Source organism: Taudactylus pleione, unplaced genomic scaffold (genome assembly GCF_031769625.1).
Source record: "Taudactylus pleione unplaced genomic scaffold, aTauple2 ptg000170l, whole genome shotgun sequence".
Lineage (NCBI taxonomy): Eukaryota > Metazoa > Chordata > Amphibia > Anura > Myobatrachidae > Taudactylus > Taudactylus pleione.
This window is the reverse complement of record NW_028284572.1, coordinates 5,455,405-5,481,523: the sequence shown is the minus strand read 5'-3', so window position 1 is coordinate 5,481,523 and position 26,119 is coordinate 5,455,405. Positions and strand designations below refer to the sequence as shown.

Here is a 26,119-nt window from a genome sequence, read left to right as displayed (position 1 = left end):
ACTTCTGTTGATGAATTATCATCTGAAATGCACATCAGCTTAGTGTACTGTTTTACTAGCAACCTCGTTTACAGCTGTCAAGAATAATATGGAGATAGGTGTACACCTCTACTTCTTGATCAAATGAGATCATTGTTAGTGTTCACTCTGCCGGTTTATTTACTAAGTGCCGGATTCTATACCCAGTGCTTCCGGTCTTGTTTATGCCCAAAATTTAAAAGGGGAGTGATTTACTAGTAAAACATTTCTAGTAAAAGCATTGCTCTTTTAATATCTGGTATAAATACAATCAGAAGCGCCGCGTTTTGGAACACGACAACCAGTAAATAAACCCCTAAGATTTTTTTGGGCAGGGTGCTTGTCACAGAGGAGGGTATATTATAGACGTGACGCATCGCTACATCAATGTAGCATATTATGAATTGTGGGCACTAATGTGGTGCATGATATTAAATGTAATAATTCCATAGACAAAAAATCTTACAGTTTCACATGTCCCATTAAGGATTCTTAGACATGATCTGAAATTTCACAAAACCTATTGAATTTCTGCCACTCAAACTTCAAAAAGCAATGAAATTACGATAATTAAGGCTGATACCTTAATGGATGTGTTCCTTGCACAAAACAGATATGGTATGCTATCACACCCTGTAGTTAACTGCAGATTCAGCACTCTCCAGTGATCGCGAAAAGCGAAAAAAATGTGGGTCCCAGGGACCCCTCACTTTATAAAATTGGGGTCCTGCTCCATTCTTTTTGGGTCCCATCACATATTATGGTAGTTAAGGGTAAGCAGAAGTTGGGGTAGAGCTGGGGGTAAAGGCAGGGAGAAGTTGGGTTAGAGCTGGAGCCAGAGGGCAGACAGAACTGGGGATAGGGAGGGGCCAAGGAAGAGGTTAGAGGCAGGCAGTACGAAGGGTAAGGATGGGGTTAGGGTAGATTGCTGGGGTAGTATTGGGGGCAAGGAGGAGGTTAGAGACAGGCAGTGCTGGGGTAAGGTGGGTGGTACACACAGTTAACAGTCAGGGTAAATGGGAAATACACATAGCTACACAGTCAGGGTTAGGGGGTCTGCACACAGTTACACAGTGAGGGTTAGGGGGTCTGCAGACAGTTACACAGTCAGGTTTAGGGGGTTTGCACACAGTTACAGTCAGGGTTGGGGGGGGTGGCTACAGCTCCATAGTCAGGGAGGTTTAGGGGGGATGCACATGGTCACACAGTCAGGATTAGGGGGGGTGCACACAATCAGGGTTAGGGGCTGCACCCAATGACACAGTCAGGTTAGGGGGGGAGGTGCACAGTTACAAAGTCAGGGAGGGTTAGAGGGGAAGCACATGGTTACACAGTCAGGATTAAGGGGGGCTGCATACAGTCAGGGTTAGAAGGGGTGCACACAATTACACAGTCAGGGTTAGGGGAGCTGCACCCAGTTACACAGTCAAGGTTGAAGGGGGGTGCGCACAGTTACAAAGTCAGTGTTAGGGGGTGGTGGTGGCCACAGTTACACAGTCAGGGACGGTTAGGGGGAATGCACATGGTCACACAGTAGGAGTTAGGGGGGCTCTGCACAGTGATGACTGTAAGTGACTGCCCTGTCTGAGTTCAGGGTCTTTTCTCTGTCACCAGCCGTCAGAGCAGCACATCCCCTGTACATGCTGAGAGTCCTCCCAGCACTTCCGGACCTGAGTCCTCCTGATCGCTGTCCCTGGATGCAGAGTCAATCCATCTTCTGAAGAACGCGCGGGCACGGAAGGAAAGGGGTGGTATCAGGCAGCAATTAAATCAGATGCTGCCAGCAGCCATTGGTTGAGGAGACGCTGCCGGCAGCTATGGGTTCAGGATAATCCACTGCCGGCGGTGATTGGCTGCTGCAGCCGCTGGCGGTGATTGACTGCTGCAGCGCTACAGGCAGCACACTCAGCCAGCGCGTCCTGCGGCACCCGCAGAGATTTAAAAACTGGGTCCTCATCTTGCTGTAGCGCGTAAAAACGCGCTATAGCACGTATTTTGCAAACCCTGACTCTCACAGAGTGAGATTGCTGTCACTTACTTACACAATGATGGAGCTGCTAATTCACAGAATTGTGTGCTCATTGGAATACAGACATGCAGTCTATGCAACTGAGGTCTGAGCAGTTATGTGGCACACATCTCATTCAGTGCCCACAATCTTCCCATTCAGTCACCACAATAATTACACTGGAATCCAACATCCTTCTCACTCCATATATTTATCTAATTTATTATACACATTCAGCTCCCTAATTGAAAAAACTATCAAACTCTGTCTATGCATGTACACAGTCCCTACAGCTGTGTATTCTCCCAACTTTGCTAGTCTGCATGCCCTCATCCACACCAATATGTCTTTCCCCATGTGCCCCTCCCTGTCTTTCTGCATTTGAGCCACTGTGTTTCCTTCCATCTGCACCACTGCCTTTCCCCCAGCCATGCCACTCTCTCTTCCTCTCATTTCTGCCACTCTTTCTTCCTCCATCTGCCCCACTTTGTCCCCCCCAACCATGCCACTCTGTCTTTCCCCTCCCACACGCACCACTCTGTCTTCCCAACCATCCGCACCAATCTGTCTTCCCCTATCCCTACTGTGTATTCTCCCATTGTGCTAGTCTGTATTCCTCATCCACACCAATCTGTCTTTACCCATCTGCGCTGCTCTGTCTTCCCGTACCCATTCAACTCTGTACCCCCCATTCATGTCACTCTGTTCCCCCAAACTGTGTCACTCTGTCTCACCCCCATGTTCACCACTGTTTTCCACCAATCTGCATCACTTTGGCTCTCCCCCATCTCTACTGCTTAATCTTCCCCTCTTCACACTTCTCTGTCCTTTCCCCCCATCCACCATACTCATATCCCATCTGCGCAGCTCTATGTTCTGCTCAAACCTCAGTTGCATAGACTGCATGTGTGTATTCCAATGAGCACACAATTCTGTGAATTAGCAGCTCCACCATTTTGTGAGTGACAGCAATCTCACTGTGAGAGTGCTGAATCTGCAGTTAACCACATGGTGTCATGGCATACCATATCTGTATTACGCAAGGAACACATCCATTAAGGCGTCAGCCTTAATGATCATAATTTCATTGCTTTTTGAAGTTTGAGCGGCAGAAATTCTATAGTTTTTATGAAATTTCAGATCATGTCTAAAGGTGCCCATACACATACCGACTTTTCATCCAATTTGGCCAATTTCAACGAATCGTGACGACAGATCATGTAAAAAATGGCCAAATTGTGAGTTTCTACTCTAGATCATGATGCCGATGCGCGTCCCCGCTCGTCGTACCTCGCATCTTCAGATCTGCCGTGCTGTAGGGCAGATTAGCCAATCTGGGATACAATGCGTTGGCTGCAAGATAGATCTTTAATCAGATTGGACATTTTTAACTCCAAATCATGACCACGACTGCCTGGGGAGAGTTCAGGGAGAGTTCAGGGGAAATCGTGTACATCGGCTGATTGGGAGCAAGTCGGTATGTGTGTGGGCACCTTAAGAAGCCTTAATGGGACATGTGAAACCATAAGGTTTTTGTCCATGGAATTTCATTGCTTTTTATAATTTACTAACCATCACAGTGTTCTCCCCAGAAAATTTTTCCAGCCGGGTGGTATCAAGAAGTAGCCGGGTGGGGCCTTCGCAATAATAACATGTTTTAAACCCTGACCTTGTAATGATTTAAACTTGAAATAACATTTTATATATTAATTCTCCTCTTATTAGAGGCCCAGTTGTCTGATTATGAAAAGCTGCAAAGTCTGTTGGATCTGGTCCTTTTATACAGTTTCCAGATACTGTCCCCACTTGCAGGCTCCCAAAGTACCGGGTGGTGCACCTGCAAAAAACAGCCTGGGGAGAACACTGCCATCCCTTACCATTCCAGCCCGACAGGTCTCAGGCTGCTCCCCCACTGGTTCTCAGTCAAAAGTGCCCATTATGCAGTGCCCCCTGTAGTTATCCCCATATGCAGTGCCCCCTGTATTTGTGCCCTTTATACAGTGCACCCTATAGTTTTCCCTTTATGCATTGCCCCTGTAGTTTTGTTTTGCCCTTATGAAGTGCCCCCAGGCTGAAGTAGTGCTCCTATGCAGTGCCTCCAGGCTGGCCCCTTATGCAGTGTCCCCAGACAGGCCCATTATGCAGTGTCCCCAGACAGACCCCTTATGCTGTTTCCCCCGACTGGCCCCTTATGCAGTGTCCCCCGACTGGTCCCTTATGCAGTGTCCCCCGACTGGTCCCTTATGCAGTGCCCCTCGACTGGCCCCTTGAGCAGTGTCCCCAGACTGGCCCCTTGAGCAGTGTCCCCAGACTGGCCCCTTGAGCAGTGTCCCCAGACTGGCCCCTTGAGCAGTGTCCCCAGACTGGCCCCTTGAGCAGTGTCCCCAGACTGGCCCCTTGAGCAGTGTCCCCAGACTGGCCCCTTGAGCAGTGTCCCCAGACTGGCCCCTTGAGCAGTGTCCCCAGGCTGGCCCCTTGAGCAGTGTCCCCAGGCTGGCCCCTTGAGCAGTGTCCCCAGGCTGGCCCCTTATGCAGAGTCCCCAGGCTGGCCCCTTATGCAGAGTCCCCAGGCTGGCCCCTTATGCAGAGTCCCCAGGCTGGCCCGATATGCAGTGCCCCCAGACTGGCCCTGTATGCAGTGCCCCCAGACTGGTCCCAGCCCAGAATTTACCTATCCTGAACATGCTCGGCGCTCCAACTTCCGCTGCCTTGCTCTGACTGGATCTAGCAGGTGCGCAGGATAGGCTGTTCACGTCGCGACGTGACCCGCGCAGTGCATCATTGGGAACGCTTGCCTCTGAAGCGATCGGAGGCTTCTTTAGCCTCCGGTCGCTTCAGAGGCCAGCATTACACACCAGGAGGCGGAGGGTGACCGGGAATGCGGTGGGGGAAGTGCTGGGTGGTGGGCTGTTTCTGCCGGGTGATGCGCCTGCAGAAAACAACCTGGGGAGAACACTGCATCAGGGTTTGGAGGAGCAAACGGGGCTACCTGCAGGGGAGAAGGGCAACAAAATGGTACATTAGCGTAGGTGGAGGAAGGCCGGCACACATGAGGTGTTTTGGGGATTCACAGGGAGAGATGGCTGCGGGAACGGGCAGCAGGAGTGCTGGGCAGCGGCAGCAGTGAGGTGTGGACCAGTGGCAGCAGTGCACAGGGCCATCAGCGGGTGACAGTGGTGCTCACTGGCGCTGGTTATGCATCTGAGAAAATAAGACACAGATGCATGGATGAATCGTGAGATCCATCTATGCATCTGTGTTAAAATTTGAATTTGTGTAAAATAAAAATTAAAAAAGGGTCAGGCCCCCCCCCCAACACAACAAGCCCCGGGCCTTTCACCGCCGGTTCTGGTTGTGAAAATACGGGGGACAGGCGACATAGGGGTCCCTCGTATTAAGCACAACCAGCAGCATGCAAATGAGAGCCAGTCCTGGTTGCCAAAATACAGGGGTCAAATGACGTAGGGGTCCCCCGTATTCAGCGCAACCAGCACTGGGCTCTGAGCTGGTTCTGGAAATACAGAGGAAAAAATTAGAAGGGATCCCCTGTATTTTCCAGAACCAGCACCAGACTTTTTCTAATGGGGGGCTGACGCCTTTCACCGGGCCCCCCAGCCGAAGCATCAACCCTCACGACTAGGCCAGGGATCTCTGGGCAGTTAGGGACCCCCCAATAAAGTGGTCCTCTTCTCCAGGGCACCCCAGGTCTAGGCTGGCTTTATATAAGCCAGCCGAGGGGGGGGACGATGACGTCGCGAGCCGTGATTGGCTCACGGCGGCCATCTTTAAATTTAAACAATAGTGCTGAGGCGCCATTTTGAAATGGGCATGGCGGTTCTCATCATTGAAGTCAATGGTGAGAACCGCTCATTGGCTGAGAGGGGTTGAATAATTTGGACCAAAGAGTACCGATCACACATAGGAGAAGGTGAGTATGTTTTTGTTTTTTTCAGGTATCCTATGGATAATCTACTGTTTTTTTTACACATGTAATAAAAATTTTACACACAGATGCAGGTTTCACGAGCCTGCATCTGCCGCCGGCTACCTCCCCCAGGTCCTACTGCCCGCTATTTGCCCCGCCTAGCCCGCTAACGACCACAACGCCGCCTGCTTTCTCACCCGGGTCTCAGCCGCCGCTAACGCCCGCTACCTCCCCCCGAGTCCCACCACAAAATGCCGGCTTCCTTCCCCCTGGTCCCGGCCCCCGCTACCGCCTGCAGAGGACAGCCATTTTGGTGCACCCAAGTGAAGCCACAGTGAGTACATTTGCTGGAGTCTCCTACTGAGGCTGCTCAAGGAATTTAATCTTCCTATCTCTATAATGGTGCAATTGTGAGGTAATAGTTTAAAAACTGTAATGTTCTCAATTACCTGAACACCAAAAGGCCCTGCCCTGGAACAATAGCTACCTAGTAAAACAAACCCCAAGTCTAAATTCGCCCCCTACCCTGAGTTATGCCTTCCCAAAAATCCCCCATAGAGAACAGCAGAAAAGTGGTCCTAACTGAGAGTGTCAGAAAAACTGACAGAAATTTAGATTACTCCCAAATCCTAATTTTTTATTTTTTCGCCCTGAAATTTGGCATGCAGCACCGAGCGACAATTCTACCCGCCCATGCCAAATTTCAGCTCGGTACTTCCTATAGCTTTTGAGGTATAGCCCCTTAAACACCATTCCCTCCCCCCTCCAGAATTCTCTATGGCTGTGCCCTTATAATTAAATCTTACCCAGTAAACCCAACAAATGCCCTTTGAATGCCCATTAAACTACCTCACATGCCCCTTCAGTGCTCCTCAGTCCTTCTCTCATGCCATCGGACTACAATATATGCCCATCAGACAGTGGCGTCAATGGAGTTGGTGACTCCCAGTGCGGCAAATAACCCCCGTGGACGCACCAAAGTTGCATTTTCTCAAAGGGACATGATCTCACGGAATGGGTGTGGTCTTGCAACACTCCTCCTGTTTCATCATTCTGGGGGGGTATCCAGCACTCAAGGAGATGCTGGGCGGTGCCCAGGGACTCTCCCTGCGCTGCCAGGTCCTCCTCAGTGAGCTGGGTGCTTCACAATAACGTCACTGAGGACAAGCTGACAATTTGGTGCCACCCTCTTGGAGAGTGACACCCCTAGTGATATATTTGCCCTCAGACCACCCCAAATGCTCTTTCAGCGCCCATCCGACCACTTCACATGTCCCTAACAGTGCCCTATACATGATGCACTTAAGGTGGTAGGCCATGCCAGTATTTATCATTGCACTGTGTGACATCTATTTCATCTTAGGAGCTGTTTCAAAATTTCTTCCAAGGAAAATGAGACCAGCATTTTGAGGTGACCCGATTTTATGGGAGCAGACTGACCCATTTGTAGTTAGTGACTGTGTATTAATACTATTATCTGAGGTGTAAAAAATATAAGGTTATAAATAATATGATGCTGTGTGTTGTACATAATTGCTCCAAGGTCCTGTCTAGTGTGACTCACTGCAGCTGACACCAGGGACCCTTCTCATCAGTGTGATTCACTGCAGCTGATACCCAGCACCCTTCTCGCCACTGTGACTCACTGCAGCTGACAACAGGGACCCTTCTCATCAGTGTGACTCACTGCAGCTGACACCAGGGACCCTTCTCATCAGTGTGATTCACTGCAGCTGATACCCAGCACCCTTCTCGCCACTGTGACTCACTGCAGCTGACACCAGGGACCCTTCTCATCAGTGTGACTCACTGCAGCTGACACCAGGGACCCTTCTCATCAGTGTGACTCACTGCAGCTGACACCCGGGTCCCTTCTCACGACTGCGACTCACTGCAGCTGATATCCAGGACCCTTCTGGCCACTGTGACTCACTGCAGCTGACACCCGGGACCCTTCTCCCGACTGCGACTAACTGCAGCTGACATCCAGGACCCTTCTCACCACTGTGACTCACTGCAGCCGAAACTTTGGATGGTACACAGTCCTGGATGATGCCATAAATTTGGCCCAAGCAGTAGCTGATATATGGCCTGATTCAGCAAGGAATGCACGCAATTGGTTGATTGTTGTGTTCTGCGCATGCGTAAGCATCGCAATGCGTGAACTAGCAATAGAACTGCGATTGCAGAGGCTACGCAGACCCAGAGCAGAGTGATTGACAGAAAGTGTCGATTGTGGGTGGTAACGGGGGAGGGGGTGGTCAGGTGAACGCAGGCGTGCCAGTGCGTTTCAACGCCGTTGCAGGGGCGTGCATAAATTATCCACTACGTGGCCATAAGCAGCCATAGCACTGATAGTGTGCGTGGCTGTTAGCAATTTCTGAGTAAGGTCAGGGCTTGTGCAAGTGAGCTTATGGATCCGATGTTACCGATTGTTTTACTATGTTGCCTTGGTATACGGATGTGACTGAGGGGAAGTGAGCGTCGTTATGTCAGGCTGCGTCGCAATGTGAATGCAAACATTTAAATAGCACCGCTGATATCAGCAACTGCAGTGCGTGCATATAAGCAGAATTGCGATCAGTAGTGAATTAGGCCCATAGTAATGGCTGCAGAGGTAGAAACACAAATGGCGGGATAGGCAGATAACCGTGGAATGAGGCGAGCTCCCTAGAGAGAGTACAGAAGGTGGGACAGGTAAAACCTTCTCCAATGCTGGCTCATCACCTCCTTCAATGCCCGGACGTCAGTAGAGTGCATTAATCAAGGTCAGGGCGCATATCTCTGTTTAAAAAATGGACAGGGCACAGCACCCTGCTAAAGAAAAGGCTAGCGTACACACTAATTGTTTTGTCAAAATTTGCTCGTGCTATAATCCAAATGCAATTTTACAGTTTTTTTTTATTATTATTAACTGTTATCCATATTCCAAATATTTAAAGATTGAGAATAGGAATGTCTGACATAAATTGGGACAATTGGAAGATATAAGCTGCCCATCCACTACTAGATGCGGGGACGATGGCACGATTACAACATCATAATCGTGCCGTCGTCCCCCTAGGCGTGAAGTGCATACAGTGAACGTTCAGACTTTCAGTGTATGCAGATCAATCATCCCCGAATATGGCAACCTGACGGCGGTGGTCAGGTTGGCCATCATGTTCGGGCGATGATAGATGTTAAAAATGGTCGTTTTTAACAATTTACTACCCGATTTGCGGGTGATTACCAAGCGATTGAGCGATAACGATGGTTGTTATCGCTCAATCGCTGGGTTTAGTCGCCTAGTGGATGGACAGCAATACTCTTACCCACAATTTATACTCTCAATGGCATGAGTTTAGATAAGTTTGTTTATATTGTAGTCCTTAGAATTCTGCAAAAATGTTTATGTGAACGAGCCCTTATTGTATAATCCGTGTTACTGGAAACTAATTGGATCCTCGGGCCACCTATTAGTAATGGGTGATATTGTTCTTGGCCTACTTCTGTCATTTGACATGATCATTTTTAAATTAAAAGGCAAAACTCATACAAATATGTGTATTTTTGTTATTAATATCAGGCTACAGTTGCTTTGCTGTGATTTTCCCTGTATCGATTTAGTCTTGGACATGTTGGTGACATGTATTGGTTATCTGACATCTTGGAGTGACCGTGTTGTGCTGTGCTCTGACTTAACAATCATTTATATTTTAATATGACATTTTTCTCTATGGAAAATGATAAAAAAAATTCTCCCTGAAATAATGACCTCAGTATAGAATTACGTTACTTATTCTGTATGCTTAATATAAGATTAGTATCTGTCATTCTTTCTGTTGTGTAAGTAATAGTTTTAATAAATGTACAGAATTAAAAGTAAAGCAGAACTATGTCATTGTCATGTTGATTGCTCCATCTCCATTATTAATATGGCCCCAATTAATCTAAAAATATTATTGCCGCTGTTAATTTGTAAATAATATTGGCCCCTAATATTCAATAAATACTAGCTGCAGTGTTCACCCCAGAAATTTTTTCCAGCCGGATGGCATCCAAAAGTAGTGGTGTGGGTATATGTGACCCTGGGCGCTCCCTGAATGTAAGCAGGCCTGGTAGGTAATGAGTTTTTCTAGTAGGAAAACTGAAGTAAATGGCTATAAAATGGGTCTTACCTACTGTAGGCGCTATTCAGTTTTAAACCATATGAGAACATATGAGAGGTTCCAGTTTCTAAGTGAAACAAATATGGCATTTTTTCATCATAGTAGAAAACATGTGATAATAAAAAACATGTGAAGACGTATGAAAACGTGAAACATTTAACATACAAAATCATGAATGGGGGGGTACCCAAGGGTTATGGGTTTGGTCCAAAAATTCTTGGGGTTGGGAATGATGGGCAAACGCCCCGACAGAGCGAGTAGATCCAGTCAGATTTACCAGCATGCGGATTGAAGCTGGATGGGTAAGTGGGATGGACGAGGGGAATGTCCAGAGTAATTCTTGGGATTGGTGATGGTATAAAAATGACCCACAGGATGGGTATGTATACAGTATATTAAAAATTTCAGTGAAGGATGAAACTTGATACATGAAATACTTAAGTAAACTCGTACCGGAGGAGGGGTGGGGAGCCAGCAGGTGTTGGTTTGCAGGGATTGTGGGTGGCCCTGCAATGGCTCCACTGGTTTGTACCCAAATCGTCCGGGGATCTTTGTTTGTTGTCCTTCTGGTACAGGAGATGACACAGGTGTAGATAGCCAAACGCGTTTCGAGACTTGTAGTCTCTTCCTCAGAGACTACAAGCCTCGAAACGCCGAGGCAGTTAGTGCTTGCGACCAGCAGCCAATCAGCAGTTGCGGCTCCTGATTGGCTGCGGGTCCGCGCTTTCCGATTGGCTTACGACTGGCGCCAGATTCAAATTGTGCTGGCACTGTCTGTTTATGTCTGCCCCTGCCTGTAATTAGCTGGCGGCCATGCGCCAAATCCACACATGCTGGCTGCTGATTGCACACGGGGAGGCAAGAGACTGCTGAAGGGACACAGGGAGGTGAGTTGCTGGGGGGGGCATAATGTGGAATAGGCATTACTGTGTGACATAATGTTGTAAGGGGCATTACTGTGTGGTATAATCTGTAAGGGACACTACTATTGTGTGAAATGTGTTATATGCGACACTACTACTATGTGGCATAATCTGTAACAGGCATTATCATGTGGTATAATGTGTATAGTAAGGGGCATTACTGTGTGGCATAATGTATAAGGGGCACTACTACTGTGGGGCATAATGTGCATACGTGGTAGTACTGTATGGCATAACCTAAATGGGCTCTGTGTGGCATAACCTGAATGGGTTCTGTGTGGGGGCAAATGTATTTTTTTTTTACCTCTGGGGGGAGCCTTTTAAGATCTTGCTATGTGGCCCACAAAGTTCTAGTTGTCCTTTCATGCAAACACAGAGGGCTGACTAATATATATGGTCACTTTAAAAAGGACTAAAAGGCCCAATACATGGTGCGATGTGCACTCAGTGATGCAATCCACGGTCCGACGGCCGACATATCGGTCGGTCCCCACACACGGAGCGATCCGGTGCCCGACTGCCCGATATGTTGCCCCCTCCCCAATAGACCTCCATGAGATCATCCGTCGATTCTCCAGATCTCTTGTGCATGCAGAAAGATGTGGAGGAGCGACGGACGACCCCATGGGAGCGCTCAGCGGATGCTTATCTTGCCCACACACGGAACGATATAGCTGTGATATTGTTCCAATCCGTCTGATCGGCCGCTCTATCGCTCTGTGTGTGTGGGCCTTAACTATGTACTTGCATGAGTCATAAAGTTTACTCAGACTGTGAGGTTAAAAGGATACTTTTGTAGCTTTCACACAGGTTTTTGGCAGACTGCCAATTTCCACTTGAGCCAGCACCTATGTAATTTAATTGTCCCCTTTTTTAGGGATTGTGTGACAGTGTGTAGCCCTGACAAAGTTCAAACCTAGGCAAAAACCTGGTCAAACTACACCACCATGCCAAATTTGGTGGAGCTAGGTCCAAAACTCTGGTCTTGCATAAAGGTCAAACAGACACACAGGCACGTTCTCTCACTTATTATATAGATTATGTTGTCCTCTTAATTTTAATAGTATTATTTATTCATTTGTCCCAATAATATATTAAATAAATAATCGTGCCCATAAATATATTAACTATTTTTTTGTTCCCCTTAAGTATTAATTAGTGGCAATTTAATATATATGGTTAATGTGCCACTTTTATTATGTTCAGGCCAGACAGCTTAAACTGCATGTAATTTCAGCAGTTTCGTCATCCTGAGCCAGTTGCCGTAGGACCACTCTCTGAAAAAAATTGCATTATATTAGCCGTTAGGCTACTGTAGGGTATATACTCATGAGAATGAGTTAATTAATTTTTAATGCAACTTTCAGGGGTTTTAATAATTCTGTTAACTAGGGAAAAAATAGTAATAAAAAGGGGTTCTTTCTAAATGCACCTATCTTGACATGTTCAGTGCAATGAAAATAAAAATATTTATATTTATATTTGACTGGAAATCTCTGTTATTGTCTAGGTAGGAAAAACACAAAAAAGTTAGGAGGGCTTTCTAAAAGTTAAAAATTCTCAGTATAAATAGATGAAATGAGCAGGTGCATATACAGATGTAAGTTGTGCTCTTCATAAATATCCTGTAGAACTTTGTGTATCGAGCAGAACTATATTTTGCTTACCACAAGATCCCAATTTTTCAAAGAGCAAAATTAAAATTATTTCAGGACAAATAGTAGTGACTCATGCATATATATACATTGGCACATATTAACATTAAGGTTATTATTCTGTTTTGCATATAAAGAACTGACTTTTTACAGAGTTGTGCATTGAGAAGATCATGACATACATTATATGCATGACATAGAACAGAAGGTAAATGAGGCCCTGCACAAATGTTCTTACAATGGAGTCAACACTTTACACCGAAGTGCCAAAAGTCATGGGATAGATGCCTAGTATTGTGTAGGTAGCTCTCTAGCCTGGCGAAGTGCAGCAACTCGACGTGGCATCGGTTCAACAAGTGGATAGAAGACCTCTGATGAGATGTTGACCCATCCGTCTGGATAATTTCCCACATCTCCCGGATATTTGTAAACGCAAGATCTTGGGTGCGAATGGACCTCTCCACCACGTCCCATAAATGCTCGATTGGGTTCATATCGGGCGAACATGGTGGCCATACCATTCATTGGAACTCTCCAGAATGTTCCTCGAACCAATCTGGACAACTTGATACCGATGACATAGTGCATTATCCTACTGGAATATTCCATCGTTGTGGGGGAAAGTACATATATATAATCGTTTAATGTATTTTGAAAACAGTCTCTGTGGAGCAGTAATAGCTTTCAGTAGTAGACCTTGCTTGTGACCCTGCAGGGCCTATGTTCATTTGTTTGTGCAGCACACTCCAGCTGGAGTATAAAAGACAGGGCTGTCTGCGATCAACAGAGCACTTAATTGACAGAGTAAACAGAAGGCACCATAAGCTACCCAGTTGAACGGAAGAATTCTGCAAATGGGCAGTAGTGATCCACTCGTAGCAATGCTTCTCTTCACAAATGTCTGGCGGAAGTGGTCTCTGTGGTGGGGCCTGGACAAGGACACTTGTTTCAAGTAGATGCACTGCATCGATAATTTCAGAATGTCACTTAATGGAGTGTAGCCCCATGACAGCCAAGATATATGATTAATAAGGCAAGGAAGGAAAGTTGCAGATTAAAGGCCGCACTTCCAAGATGGGGGCTGTGATTTTTCACTCCTAAATTTAGCAGCTGGATTCCTGTTTAAAGAGAGTTGAGAGAGCTGGTTTAACAGGATACTCTTGCATGTCCTTAGTTTCTTAATGGTGGAATATGTTTGGCATCTCCAAAGCCAGTGTAGGTGCTGGGATTGACTAAAAATAGATCAGAGGTCCAAGGAGCTCATGTAAACGCGTGCCAGATCTTGTGATCCGGCCACCAGAAGTAACTGTTTTATCTATCTTAAGGTATGTACACACTAGACGATATTTTACACGATTCGCCCGATTTCGATTTCGCATTGGAACGACAAATTGTGTAAAATATGTCCAAATTGTGAGTGTCCACTCACAATCACGATGCCGATGCACGTACCCGCTGGTGGTACATCTCATCTTCAGATCTTGTCTACAGCAGGCAAGATCTGCCAAACTCATAAACGATTTTGTGCAATAGATAGATATTGTGCACGATAGATCTTAAGTCAAATTGAAAACTCTTTAGCACCATATGGTGTCCTGGAGTGCCGAGGAGCTGCCGGGGAGAGTTCAAGGGAAATAGCTCACGATATCGCATCATGAGCACATCGTCTAGTATGTACGCACTTTTAATGTTTACAGTATGTGCACTTCAACCTTTTGCTGTTTTCACTATAAAAAGGAAAGCTCACTTAACCATGGAGGATTATGAATAAAGTGTAAGAGCTCCAAAGGGGTAGTGTTCACCATAACATTGAGAATTATAAATAGACAAGGTATAATGGCTCTATTAGCTTCAATGGAATTTAGCAGTAAGATCAAACCATGGGGGAAGGATGGAACATTAGTACACGACTAAGACCTTTTCATGGCATCTTAAAAATAAAGCGAATAAAGAAATAAGGGTTTTTATTTGTGTGAGATGTATATATATATTTATTACTCCTCTGCCAGCACTAGGAAGCTTTGGCACTTTCTAAATTGGTGATAACAGCAACTCCTGTGCTTAGGATTCATTTACAACAGTCTCTACAAATGAATAAAGCTGACTTCTTTTTACGTACTGTATATTGTAATTTGACCAGGACAACTTGGTTGTAATTTCCGAACATGAAAGCTAATGAAGTGCCGTCCCGCTAAACTAATGCCAGTTTGTGATGTCAAGCAGTTATTGTGTAAATTCACTTGATGGTATTAGATTAGCCAAGGTAGCATTGATTAAAGAATGAGGTGTAAAATATTTCATGGGAGGAGCTGGGCAGATATGCTGCTGGGCAAGACATCTGAATGAGATTCAGAGTCTGGAGTGGGCACACTTATGCTGGGTACACACTATGCAACATGTCGTTCGTTCAGCCGATGAACGACATATCGCATAGTGCAACTGTCCCATGTGTGCAGAGAATATGTGTCACAACTCCCGGGTGAATAGTGGATGCTACCCCGTACTTCGGGATTGGCGAGACACTATAATGAGGCGTGGAGACTAACATGCCAGGGACCCCCACAAGGAGGTTTGAACTTATCTGCATCTGACATGCAGGTTGCGGCCCTCAGACTTGGTTCCCTAGTACAGGTGCTAGTGTACTCTGGATTGGAGCGGAGTACGATGAAGGCGTACAACGTAGTTGACAAGCCGAGTCAGAACCAATGGACAAGACAGTACTAGGGATCAGACTTTGGAGAATAGCCAAAAGTCAAAACCGGAGAACCAAGCGCAGTAACAGGAAGGAGATGGAATCAGGTCACAAACAAGCCAAGGTCAGGAACAAGCAGTATAGATCACTAGGTCCGCTGGAGTATGGTTTGGGAGCCTATACTCTGGCACAGGAGTGCACTAAGGAACTTCCTTATATAGGAGGAGGCTTGAATTTGGCGCCTCCTGTGATGTCACCTAGGGGTGTGCTTGGCCCTTTAAATTCCCCACAGGATGGCATGTGCGCCCCCAGGGGAGTCTCGGCTGCCTTCACACTAGACGTCTGAGATCAGAGCAGATGTCGCCGGGGACTCCCTGCTCACTGCCCTGCAGCTGACCAGTGCTGCCAGACCCCTTAAGTGCGTGCCAATGTCTGGTGCACTGTGACTATATGTCTCTAAACAATGTTGTTCACAGACATATTGCATTGGCCCTGCAGCACAGCCAATGCCAATATATCTTGCTGTTATATCAGTGCATCTGGCTGTGTGTCCAGGGACCACAGGCACAATGACATCTCAACTGGGTGAGCAAATTTAAATGCCTGCCCGGTTGTGAGGCCACCCCAAACATATCAAGCAAGAGATTGGTTAGTGTGTATTGGCTTAGCAATTGGCCGCTTGGTTGGCGTATCCGTGGGTCAGCGGACAAGTCGGCCAGGTTTGTACCCAGCATTACTGTACTGGTCCCTGAGACTCTTCTCCCTGCAAAAGAACTTTTACATACATGAAAAGGTGAGCAAAACTGGTCATCGGCCTGAACTTTAATAGGTTGCTTCTTGATTTGCCACAAAACACTGCATTCAGACAGGTCAAATTAGGAATGGTCATCAATGGTTAGTAACTACCGATGGTCTGATGGCGATGGTGTTTTCACCTTTGATATAAGGTCACCGATGGTAAAACATTGGTGGCTGTCCCCTGATGTTGACTGCTGGCCACACTATGTGAATGTGTGGGGTTCATCTGCGCATGTGGCAACCATTGATGGTTAATTACCGATAGTGAAAAACCATTGATTAAGCCATTGATGGTATCACTATGTCAAATAGGACATCTGTGCTAGCCAGCTTTATATAGGGAAGGAGGGATCTGTCTGACAAAGGTAGAAGAAAACATAAATTTAAAACCAGCCAATTACTACCAACACTCCAGTCCCAGCAGCACTCACAAGCACTCACCCAAACCCACATTCACTGCCAACATCCCAGCAACACCCAGTCACACACTCTCCTCCCCCTGCATTCACTTCCAACAAACCAACAGCGCCTAGTCACACACACAAACACACTCCCTTTGCATTCCCTTCCAAAACCCTAGCAGTGCCCAAACACACACTCTCCTCCCCATGCATTCACTTCCAATACACCAGCAGCACCTAGTCACAGATGCTCCTCCTACTGCATTCACTTCCAACACCTCAGCAGCACCCAGACTCATACCCTCCCCCCATGTCTTCACTTCCAACATCCCAGTAGCACCCTCACACACAACCTCCCCCTGCATTCACTTCCAACACCTCAGCAGCACCCAGACTCATACCCTCCCCCTGCATCACTGCCAACATCCCAGCAGCACCCAGTCACATACCCTTCCCCGTGCATTCACTACTGACACCCTAACAGCACCCAAATACTCTCTCCACTGCTTTCACTGCCAACACCCCAGAAGAAACCACACACTCTCCCTCCCTGCATTCACTGCCATACCAAAAAAGCAGGAACCAGACACACACTCCTCCACCAATTAACTACCAACATCCCAGCACACAAATACTACCTGTTGCTGATCAGGGTTTTCCGTTGTTGCTATTTTCTGCTCCCACAGCAACAGCAGAGGGTACAGGTTCCGCGTGTGTGTGGGGGAACAAAGAAGGGAGGGGCCATGCTCTCATGTACATTGGTGCGGTTCCTTGCTGGTGATCAATCCCTAGAGACCCAACTCCAGGGTGGAAGCCCTTAAAGAGGGAAGACCGTGGCACATGCCTCCAGGGCTCAAACTTATTACAGCGCACAAAGCAGAACCTTGAGCAATGGAGGAGGTCAGTGTGCCCCCTTCAGGGCTAGCGCACTGAGGCGACTGCCTTCCATTACCTCCTGTATTTACGCCCCTGTTGCAAAGGGAGAATTGAATGTGTGTTAAACATTATTTTCCATTCTGACAAATAAATGACAAGATTGTTTTGCCTGAAACTCCTTGTTAGCATCATCTTGGAGGTGTGCAATTCACAGTATTTAAAATGTTAACCTGTATATAATAGTCACTCATGTAATGAAGATCAGTCCTGATGTCCTTTCACTCACACATTAATAAAGTGTGTGGTCCTGAAGGGCTGTTAGTCAGGAATTTGACATATGTACTCTTTCCATAATATACATTTCAATCTGCAATACTGTACTACAAAAGTATTCTCATGCAAAATTAAATGTGCTGCCTTGGTGCATTTTTTTACAGTTTGTAAGTGCCCGCCAACATATATATAATATAGAACAGTATTAAATTGTTCATACCATGTTTAATTGAAATATATATCAGAAACTGAAGGCCAAATGTAGTCTTCAAAACACTAGTTTGGTATTCTTATACTGTATAAAAGAGTGATTAAATTCAGAGTAATGCGGGGCATACACTGGCAGATAAAATGTCTGTCAGTCTGACAGGTATTTTATCTGCCAGCCTGACACCCAGCAGATATCATGGGCATACACTGTGAACTATTTCCCTAGGGAGGAGACATCTTCCCATTCCTTCCCTGAGAAGGAACAGGGCAAATGTCTGTCAGTCGGACGTGGCATGCATAGACTGCTTGATGCGGCCGACATTTAACTTACATGCCCTACCGATTTATATTTTTGGATCGGTGGCCCCCAAACACAGTACAATTATCTGGATGGCCTGCTGATATTAGGTGGATCACCCAGATAATTGTATAGTGTATGCCCAGCATAAGTAATAATCCTCCTGCATGTTAAATAGTACAAAACGTGCAAAATTTGTTAATGCTAAGGGGCAAAATTACTAAATTGTGTTTTCACCAAACCGCTGATTTCATGCTTTCTGAAGTACTCTTTGTAAATAGAATAAATTCACTAAAGGCAAAACCATATAGTAAATCACATGAAACAAAAAGTCAAGGTCTTTAACTGCATTTGGTGACTTTGTTTGAATGCAAATCATCTCATTATGAAGAGGCATCTTGCCAAATTGTGGTAATTAAAATTAAAAAAGATAGCTCAAACCACATGCTGTTTAAGCTATCTAACCTGTTATAAATGTTTAAAAATAAATAAATTAAATAAAATACTGATGCAAACAGAAAACAGCTGGCTCCTTCATCTAGAGAGTACTGGCCCCATGCTGAATAGCGCTGTACTCCTGGGCTGTTGGGTGTTAGGGTTAAAATGTTAAAATTAGGGTGTCACCCATGTGAATGCTAGTGCTTCATTCACATGGGTGATAGTGACAAAAGTGGTCCATGATACACTTAAAATTAAAAAAAAAATGTCCCCCAATGCCAATAAATTATTACCTAAATACTTTCTCTCTCTTGTCCATTGCAATCTGCCTGGACCAATTTGCAATATGTAGCACTGATCCTCATGTATCAAATAACTATTTCTATATAGATTGTAAGCATGGAAGCAGGGCCCTTTTATGTTTGTATGTTATTACTCAGTCTTGTTTTATTACCGTTGTGTTCCCAATTGTATGGCGCAATGGTATATGCTGGTGCTTTATAAATATGTTAATAAAGAATTTTAATCACAAGGGAAACTAGTTATTGGAAAACATTTACAAAGCAATTGAAAAAACACCCATGAAGCTGACCACTCAAAGTGACCACACAACGCATGTCCTATTTTCTGCATCAAGGACTAAAGTGGCAAACTTGTTCCATTTTTGGGTGTCAAAAACTGTTGAAGGATATGTCTCTTTTATTTACTATTGGTTCACTTTGTGCAGTATTTTATTTTAATCGCTATAAACAATATGTAAATTGTGTGCAGCTTATATTTCTGTAGACTAACAAACTTTTTTTTTTTTTAGGGTCTGTTGTCCTGAAGTTAATGTATCGAGATGAAGTTCATTTTGGGGATTTTGGCGTTCCTTGTGTTTTCCTTGTGGCTGGATGGCGTACATTCTAAGGAGAAGTCCTCAAAAAAAGGGAAATCAAAAAAGAAGCAATATCTCTGCCCTTCGTACGTCACATGTTTTATTCTGTTTATATTTTAACAAACTAAATGATTTCCTTAAAGTAGTTAATAAGTCTTAATTGGAAAATGCATGTACTGTATATCAAATATTTTTGCTTTGACAAATATGTGCTGTGTAATATTCAGTGAGTTCACAAGCACAACATAACAAGATGGGAAGAGTAAGTCACATTATGTACATAACACAAGCAGAGCAACATTCCAGTGGGTAATTGAAGGGACGTCCATTTAAAGTTATGTATTTATGAGCATAATATGATTGTTAAAAGAAGTAGGATTCTAGACACATTATTACTTGATTTAGTTTTGTTTTTTTGGATGGCACAATTTTATATTGTTACCTAAAAGTATTGGTTTATTGTCTGGTACATTAATCTGGTAAAGTGTGGCCAACGGAATGCTTTTATTTCTTTTGGTAAACCTACGATAGAGAAAAGGTTAATTTTATAAGACTTTTAGGAATAATTACATTGATAACCCCGGTAAAGGAGATGTGAGAGAGATGTTTAAGTGTGTGTCTATTTTACTTTTATTACTACATTTTGGTTTGAAACCTTTGATGGCATTACTATTTTCTCTGGCTTTACTTGCGAAGCAGCGGCTTACAAAAGCTGAAGCTTCGTAAATAAAGCCCCTCATTAGGAATTGTAATATAATATTATTTACCATCGAACGATAAATAAATGGAGCAAAAAATGTTGATATGATATTTTAACCCTATGCAGACTGAGAACATCTGAAATTTGTATTCAGTTTACATCCTTCCACAAGTATTTAAATGTATTTGATCAGCAACAGTTTTCACACATAGATTATATTTTCATACATCATCACAATGTTTCATCCTTCCATCATCACAGTGTTTCATCCTTCCATCATCACAATGTTTCATCCTTCCATCATCACAGCGTTTCATCCTTCCATCATCACAGCGTTTCATCCTTCCATCATCACAGCGTTTCATCCTTCCATCATCACAATGTTCCATCCTTCCATCATCACAGCGTTTCATCCTTCCATCATCACAATGTTTCATCCTTCCATCATCACAGCGTTTCATCCTTCCATCATCACAGCGTTTCATCCTTCTATCATCACAGTGTTTCATCCTTCCATCATCACAGCGTTTCATCCTTCCATCATCACAATGTTCCATCCTTCCATCATCACAGCGTTTCATCCTTCCATCATCACAATGTTTCATCCTTCCATCATCACAGCGTTTCATCCTTCCATCATCACAGCGTTTCATCCTTCTATCATCACAGTGTTTCATCCTTCTATCATCACAGCGTTTCATCCTTCTATCATCACAATGTTTCATCCTTCCATCATCACAATGTTTCATCCTTCCATCATCACAGCGTTTCATCCTTCCATCATCACAATGTTTCATCCTTCTATCATCACAATGTTTCATCCTTCTATCATCACAGTGTTTCATCCTTCTATCATCACAGTGTTTCATCCTTCTTGAGACCATAGTACTTCTTGAGACCATGCACCCCTCTATTTAAACTTCGAATTGACTCCTGTGTTTGTGGACTTTGAAGCTGTATACAGTAATTTTTTCTTAAAGCTATTGGGGCTGATGCAGAGTTGAATGTATGTCATTTTGTGAAGCGTATCGTCCAAGAAATCATGTTGCGCAAGCTCAGAGAATGGGTGCACTTAAATTCGGGCAATTCAGAGCCATAAACAATTTGATCACATCTACATTACTGATTCAGTAGGCAAAACTGGGTGTGAAGGGGTGTTCTTACATAGACAAAGTTTAGTGACTTTGTTTACGCAAATGTGGACTATACAAACATTTACATAAGCAGAAATACGCCTTTTCGAAGCCTTAATTTTTGTACCTAGTATAGGGCAGATGCAGGGGCATGCTAGAGGGCACATAGTAGTACCAAATTAGGCACATATGCTACAGATGAAGATGTGGCACATCTGGAGAAGCCTAGATCTGCATATGGGCGAATATGTGCGTCTTTTCCATGCATCTTTCTTTTGTACAAATACTTAGAAATCTGCATTGTCTCCATTGTGCACAAAGAAAATCTTATTGAGGAACCCAGACATATTTTTGAGACAATGACAATAATAATACCGATGCACATGATATGGGAGCCCAAGAAATAAAGGAAGGCTTTAATAACGCTGGGATCCATAATTTAAAAAAACAACCATATCAAAGGGTCTGAAGTTGTTGATTCACATACAGGATTTAGCTTCTCAGTGGGAGATGGGGAGGCTAACAGGCAGTAAATGACTGGACTTGCTTTGTACACCTCCCGCATGTATTATTACTTGCTTTGCCTATGAGGGAGAGTACTAATTCACCTGTCCAGCGACTTGCACTCTCCCTCTTTCAACATCTGAGCGGCGCTTGCAGTGAATCTGCACATGCGCCGGTCAGAAATCCACACAACGGCACCCGCGCTATTACGGAAAACAAACTGTTTTTTGTAAGCTCGGTACCAGCTTGCATATTCCTGCAGCCAGGGACATCGATAGCTGCAGTTGACGGACATACATTGCCTCACCACTTCAGTGCCCTTTCTAGAGATGGTGACGCTGATAATGACAAGGGCACATACCTACATGCAGGGAAGTGGTAACTGCAGCATATAACGTGCGCTGTTACCAATTTACACATATTGCCCCTTCTACATACACCCTCAGTAATATACTAATTTGAGGGAGCATTATAAACTGCTACATAAGCAAACAAAGAAAGCATATTAAGTACTTCGGTATAGAGGTCTTAGGGCTTGATTCAGACTCGCTTGCTAGATGTGTACGCTCGCACCCAGCGTATGCAAATCCGGCCAACCCACAGCAAGGCAGGTGATCGCACGGCAGTGCATTAGCATGCCCACTATGTCTTGCCGTGTGATCGCTTTGAGTATGCATCTGACCACTAGCCTATCTTAAGACGCCCACTTGCGCACATCATCTCCAGCAAGTGTATGCAAACATCGGTGCATTGGGTACCATCCGATGTGATCGCAGCGCTTGAGGCAGACCATACCATACCGCAAGCACTGCGAGCACTTCAGTGTAAAAACCAGCCAGGTGATGTGTACTATAACGCTGCCTCTTAATTATGCACACCGCTGAAACACCGTTAAGACGCTCAGACACGCCTGCATTTGCACCTCCACTCCCCCGTTTATAATGGCCAGCCCCTGTCACCACTCACAAACGGCCTCTCCTGTCACTCACTCTGCTGGGCAGTCTATGCGCAGCGAGCGAACGCTTCCCGTTCTCTCGCATTGGTTCGCACACTGCGATGCATGCGCACAATGTGAAAATCAACCAGCTATGAGCGAACGCATCCTAGCGAGCAGGTCTGAATCAGGTCCTTAGTTCCCAGTCGCACACGGGTCTGAATGTGGTCACATACAGCGAGTGAGGTGTTGAGTATAATAGAGACCTGTAGGACATTGATATACAGCATACAATCCTGAGTGTGAGGGAGATTAACGCTGAGTGTGAGGATCTAGAAGGCAGCTGAGGAGAGACTAAGGTGCGGAGTTGAGTGTGAAATATAATGTTTAGAACAATCAAATTGTTTGAACTCCATTCAACTCAGCCAAGTTGCACAGAAATTAGTAGTGTTATCTGGAGTGGTAAGAATTAAGTTTTCCATGGACATGTAGTAGTCCAATTTGGAATTCAAGTCTGTTAATAGTAGAAGGGGATGTTGACTTCCAGGGAGGTGGAATCCCCATCCTTGTTGTTTTGCTGAGAGGGCTGGAGGGAATTTTTATAGGCACTGATCGGTAATGAAGTGTGACAGAGGAGCCAGAAAGTGGGGTCCTTTGGCCCATCACAATTGAATATAGTTTTAGATCTGTTGAATACATGCTTCCAAAATGAGGATGTAGCAGGTCAATCCCACCAAAGAGGCTACCAGGAGCTGAATTGCATCTCCAACAGGTGCAAGATATGGAGGGGAATATTTTATGGATGTGTGTGGTGTGCCTGTACCACCTAGTCAAGAACAGAAGGGGTATGTGGTGACATCTATAGCTTGTCGAAAAAAATGAGCTCCTTGTTCGCAAGTATTTTCTTGTTGGAAGGATGTTAAATAGTGTCGAACCTGGTGTTATCTCCAAAATTCAGTATTAGGGATGTCCCAGTTGGATTAAATCTGGCATCCCAACTGGCAGGATGCTAATTACACCCCATATATTTGACTCATCCTGATCAGATGGATTTTATGAAGGTGAGAGATGAGTGGGACATTATGACAAAGCTTACCAATATGCATTTGTGGGCCTGACTCAGAGCTTCGTGCAATGCCGATGTCAATTATTTGCAACTCAGGCCATTGTCAGACGGAAAAACTGCACCTGACTTCGGGCTGGTGCAATTTTCCAAGGTGCGACCGATGGTGACGTATAATTAAGAATGCACCAGCGTATACAGCGTGCACAGGTACTAAAAGTAGGCGTCTCAGTGCTTGCATATTTGGATACACAAATGCACACAGACGGGCAACCACCAAAAGATGCTGCATGCGCTTTTGCGTGCGACTCTGTGCCTCATAACATCAGATTCCTATTATGGTTTTGTCTACAGATGCAGAAAAGGCCTTTGGTAGATTAATCAGATTACACAATCTCTTTGGTAGAAAATATTTGCTTTATATACTAGGTTGATATTTTTAATTAAGATTAATTATACATTGTCCCCTATCTTTAATATTTCTTATGGGAATATATAGAGGTGTTTGTTATCATCTACAATTTTAGTTCTATGTACATAAATGTTGACAACTTATTATCATACATATGTACACAGTGTGACCGTTAAAAATTAGGATTGAATGCAGATGATTAAAACTTTTAGATTAAATGCTTGCATGCATGGATGCGTGAGACTCTGCATGTGCCTCAAAAATGCTGTAGGAGTAATTTTCTAATTGAATAGCTCTGGGCGATAAAATTGGAGATTTAGCCGTACAGTAAACACCACGACTAATTGAATCTGCCCCTTGGATGTCATTTCTCTGTTGAAACACAAGGTAATCTCAGGATTGTAGCAATTATCTGTGTGTATCCTATGATGATACATTCGTCATTTACCTAACGTATGGTCAAGTTGCTCTCCAACTGCTGTAGCACGTATTAAATTGATACCTGGAGCATCACAATTTTACTGTATCTCGACGTTCCTGCTAGTTTCACACTAATACCCCTTTTACACCGGAGCTAAAACCCGAGTTTTTGAAGGGTTAACCCGGGCAGCTCCCTGGTGTAAAAGGGGAGAGGGTTGGATCGCCGGGTCGAGTGACCCGGCAATCCAACCCAGGTAACTAGCAGGGTTTAACACGGGCGTAGCCCGTGAAACCCTGCTATGGGAACAGCGCACTCCGGGTCACGAAGACCTGGAGTGCGCTGCTAGCCGGCCGATTGGCCCGGCTTCAGTGGCGCTTGGAGATGACGTCATCTCCAAGCGTCCACTTTCACTCCGCAAAAGCCTGGTCTATGCAGACCCGACTGCGGTGTGAGCGGCGCTGACTTGGGAATATCCCGAGTCAGCGCCGGCAAAATTCCGGGTCTGATCCGGATAGGAACTTTGTTCCAACTCCGGGTCAGACCCGGAATTTAGGTGTAAAAGGGGTATTATTTGACATTACATTTATTCATGTAGTATCATTACTGGCCTCTTGGGAGACTCCACAAATGTGACAATCATTCATTCTAAAATGTAATGTCTGTGAAAAGTAAATAAAATGGGACATGTGGCCTCTCACCTAAATTAATAATGAATAACCATAACCAGGGATAAATTTCTGTAACAATAATTTCTCTGAAAGTAATAAACAAAGGTAGTGTACATGCATTTTAGAGAAATCTCTCAATGATGCTAATTTTCAAAAATAAAAATTAATTACTATACTCCTCACCACAGATATTTTAATTTAGAGATCCAATTTGGCAAATTGTTGGCCTTCCTGACCAGGAATTAAATCTTCTGTGCCACATTCCTTGGATAAGCTTCTTGGCTTTAAAATCCCTCCCTGTCGGAAATCAAATTTTGCTTTTCATGATTTCTACCTGTACTTATTCTCCCCTACAATTCCATATGCCATTGATGACCTTGATTATGCCATTGAACACCCTTTTGAGGGACGTTCTTTTCCCCAAATTGTCACCTTCTTTTTTAGACTTTTCAAGCTACACTAAAATTACTGCTGCATCATGGAAATCTCGGTACTCTTAATTCTTGGCTTTCGTAATGAGTGATATTCATTATATGCAGATCTCCTTACCTGATCATTATATACACACTATGAAGCACATTCAGACCTGATTGCAAGATGCGGCCGCTCGCTAGCAAAAAGGGGCCGGATATTTAAGTGAAGCTTCCGCAATGCGAGGCGTAAGGAACTGTAGAATTAATCGGTAACATCGAGAGCCATCAGAGCTGCTCGCAGCCCTTGAGGTTGTCTTTCCCCGCCGCA

At 44.7% G+C, this 26,119-nt stretch overlaps 1 protein-coding gene across 1 annotated transcript in view; it reads left to right on the top strand.

The window, feature by feature from the left end:
• The window catches only part of GLRB (glycine receptor beta), a 118,397-nt gene that overhangs the window by 9,410 nt on the left and 82,868 nt on the right, over positions 1–26,119 (top strand). The window contains exon 2 of the mRNA XM_088475314.1: positions 19,478–19,629. Within this exon, the coding sequence (XP_088331440.1) occupies positions 19,508–19,629 (122 nt within the window). The 5' untranslated portion in view covers positions 19,478–19,507. The remainder of the gene's footprint in view (positions 1–19,477; positions 19,630–26,119) is intronic.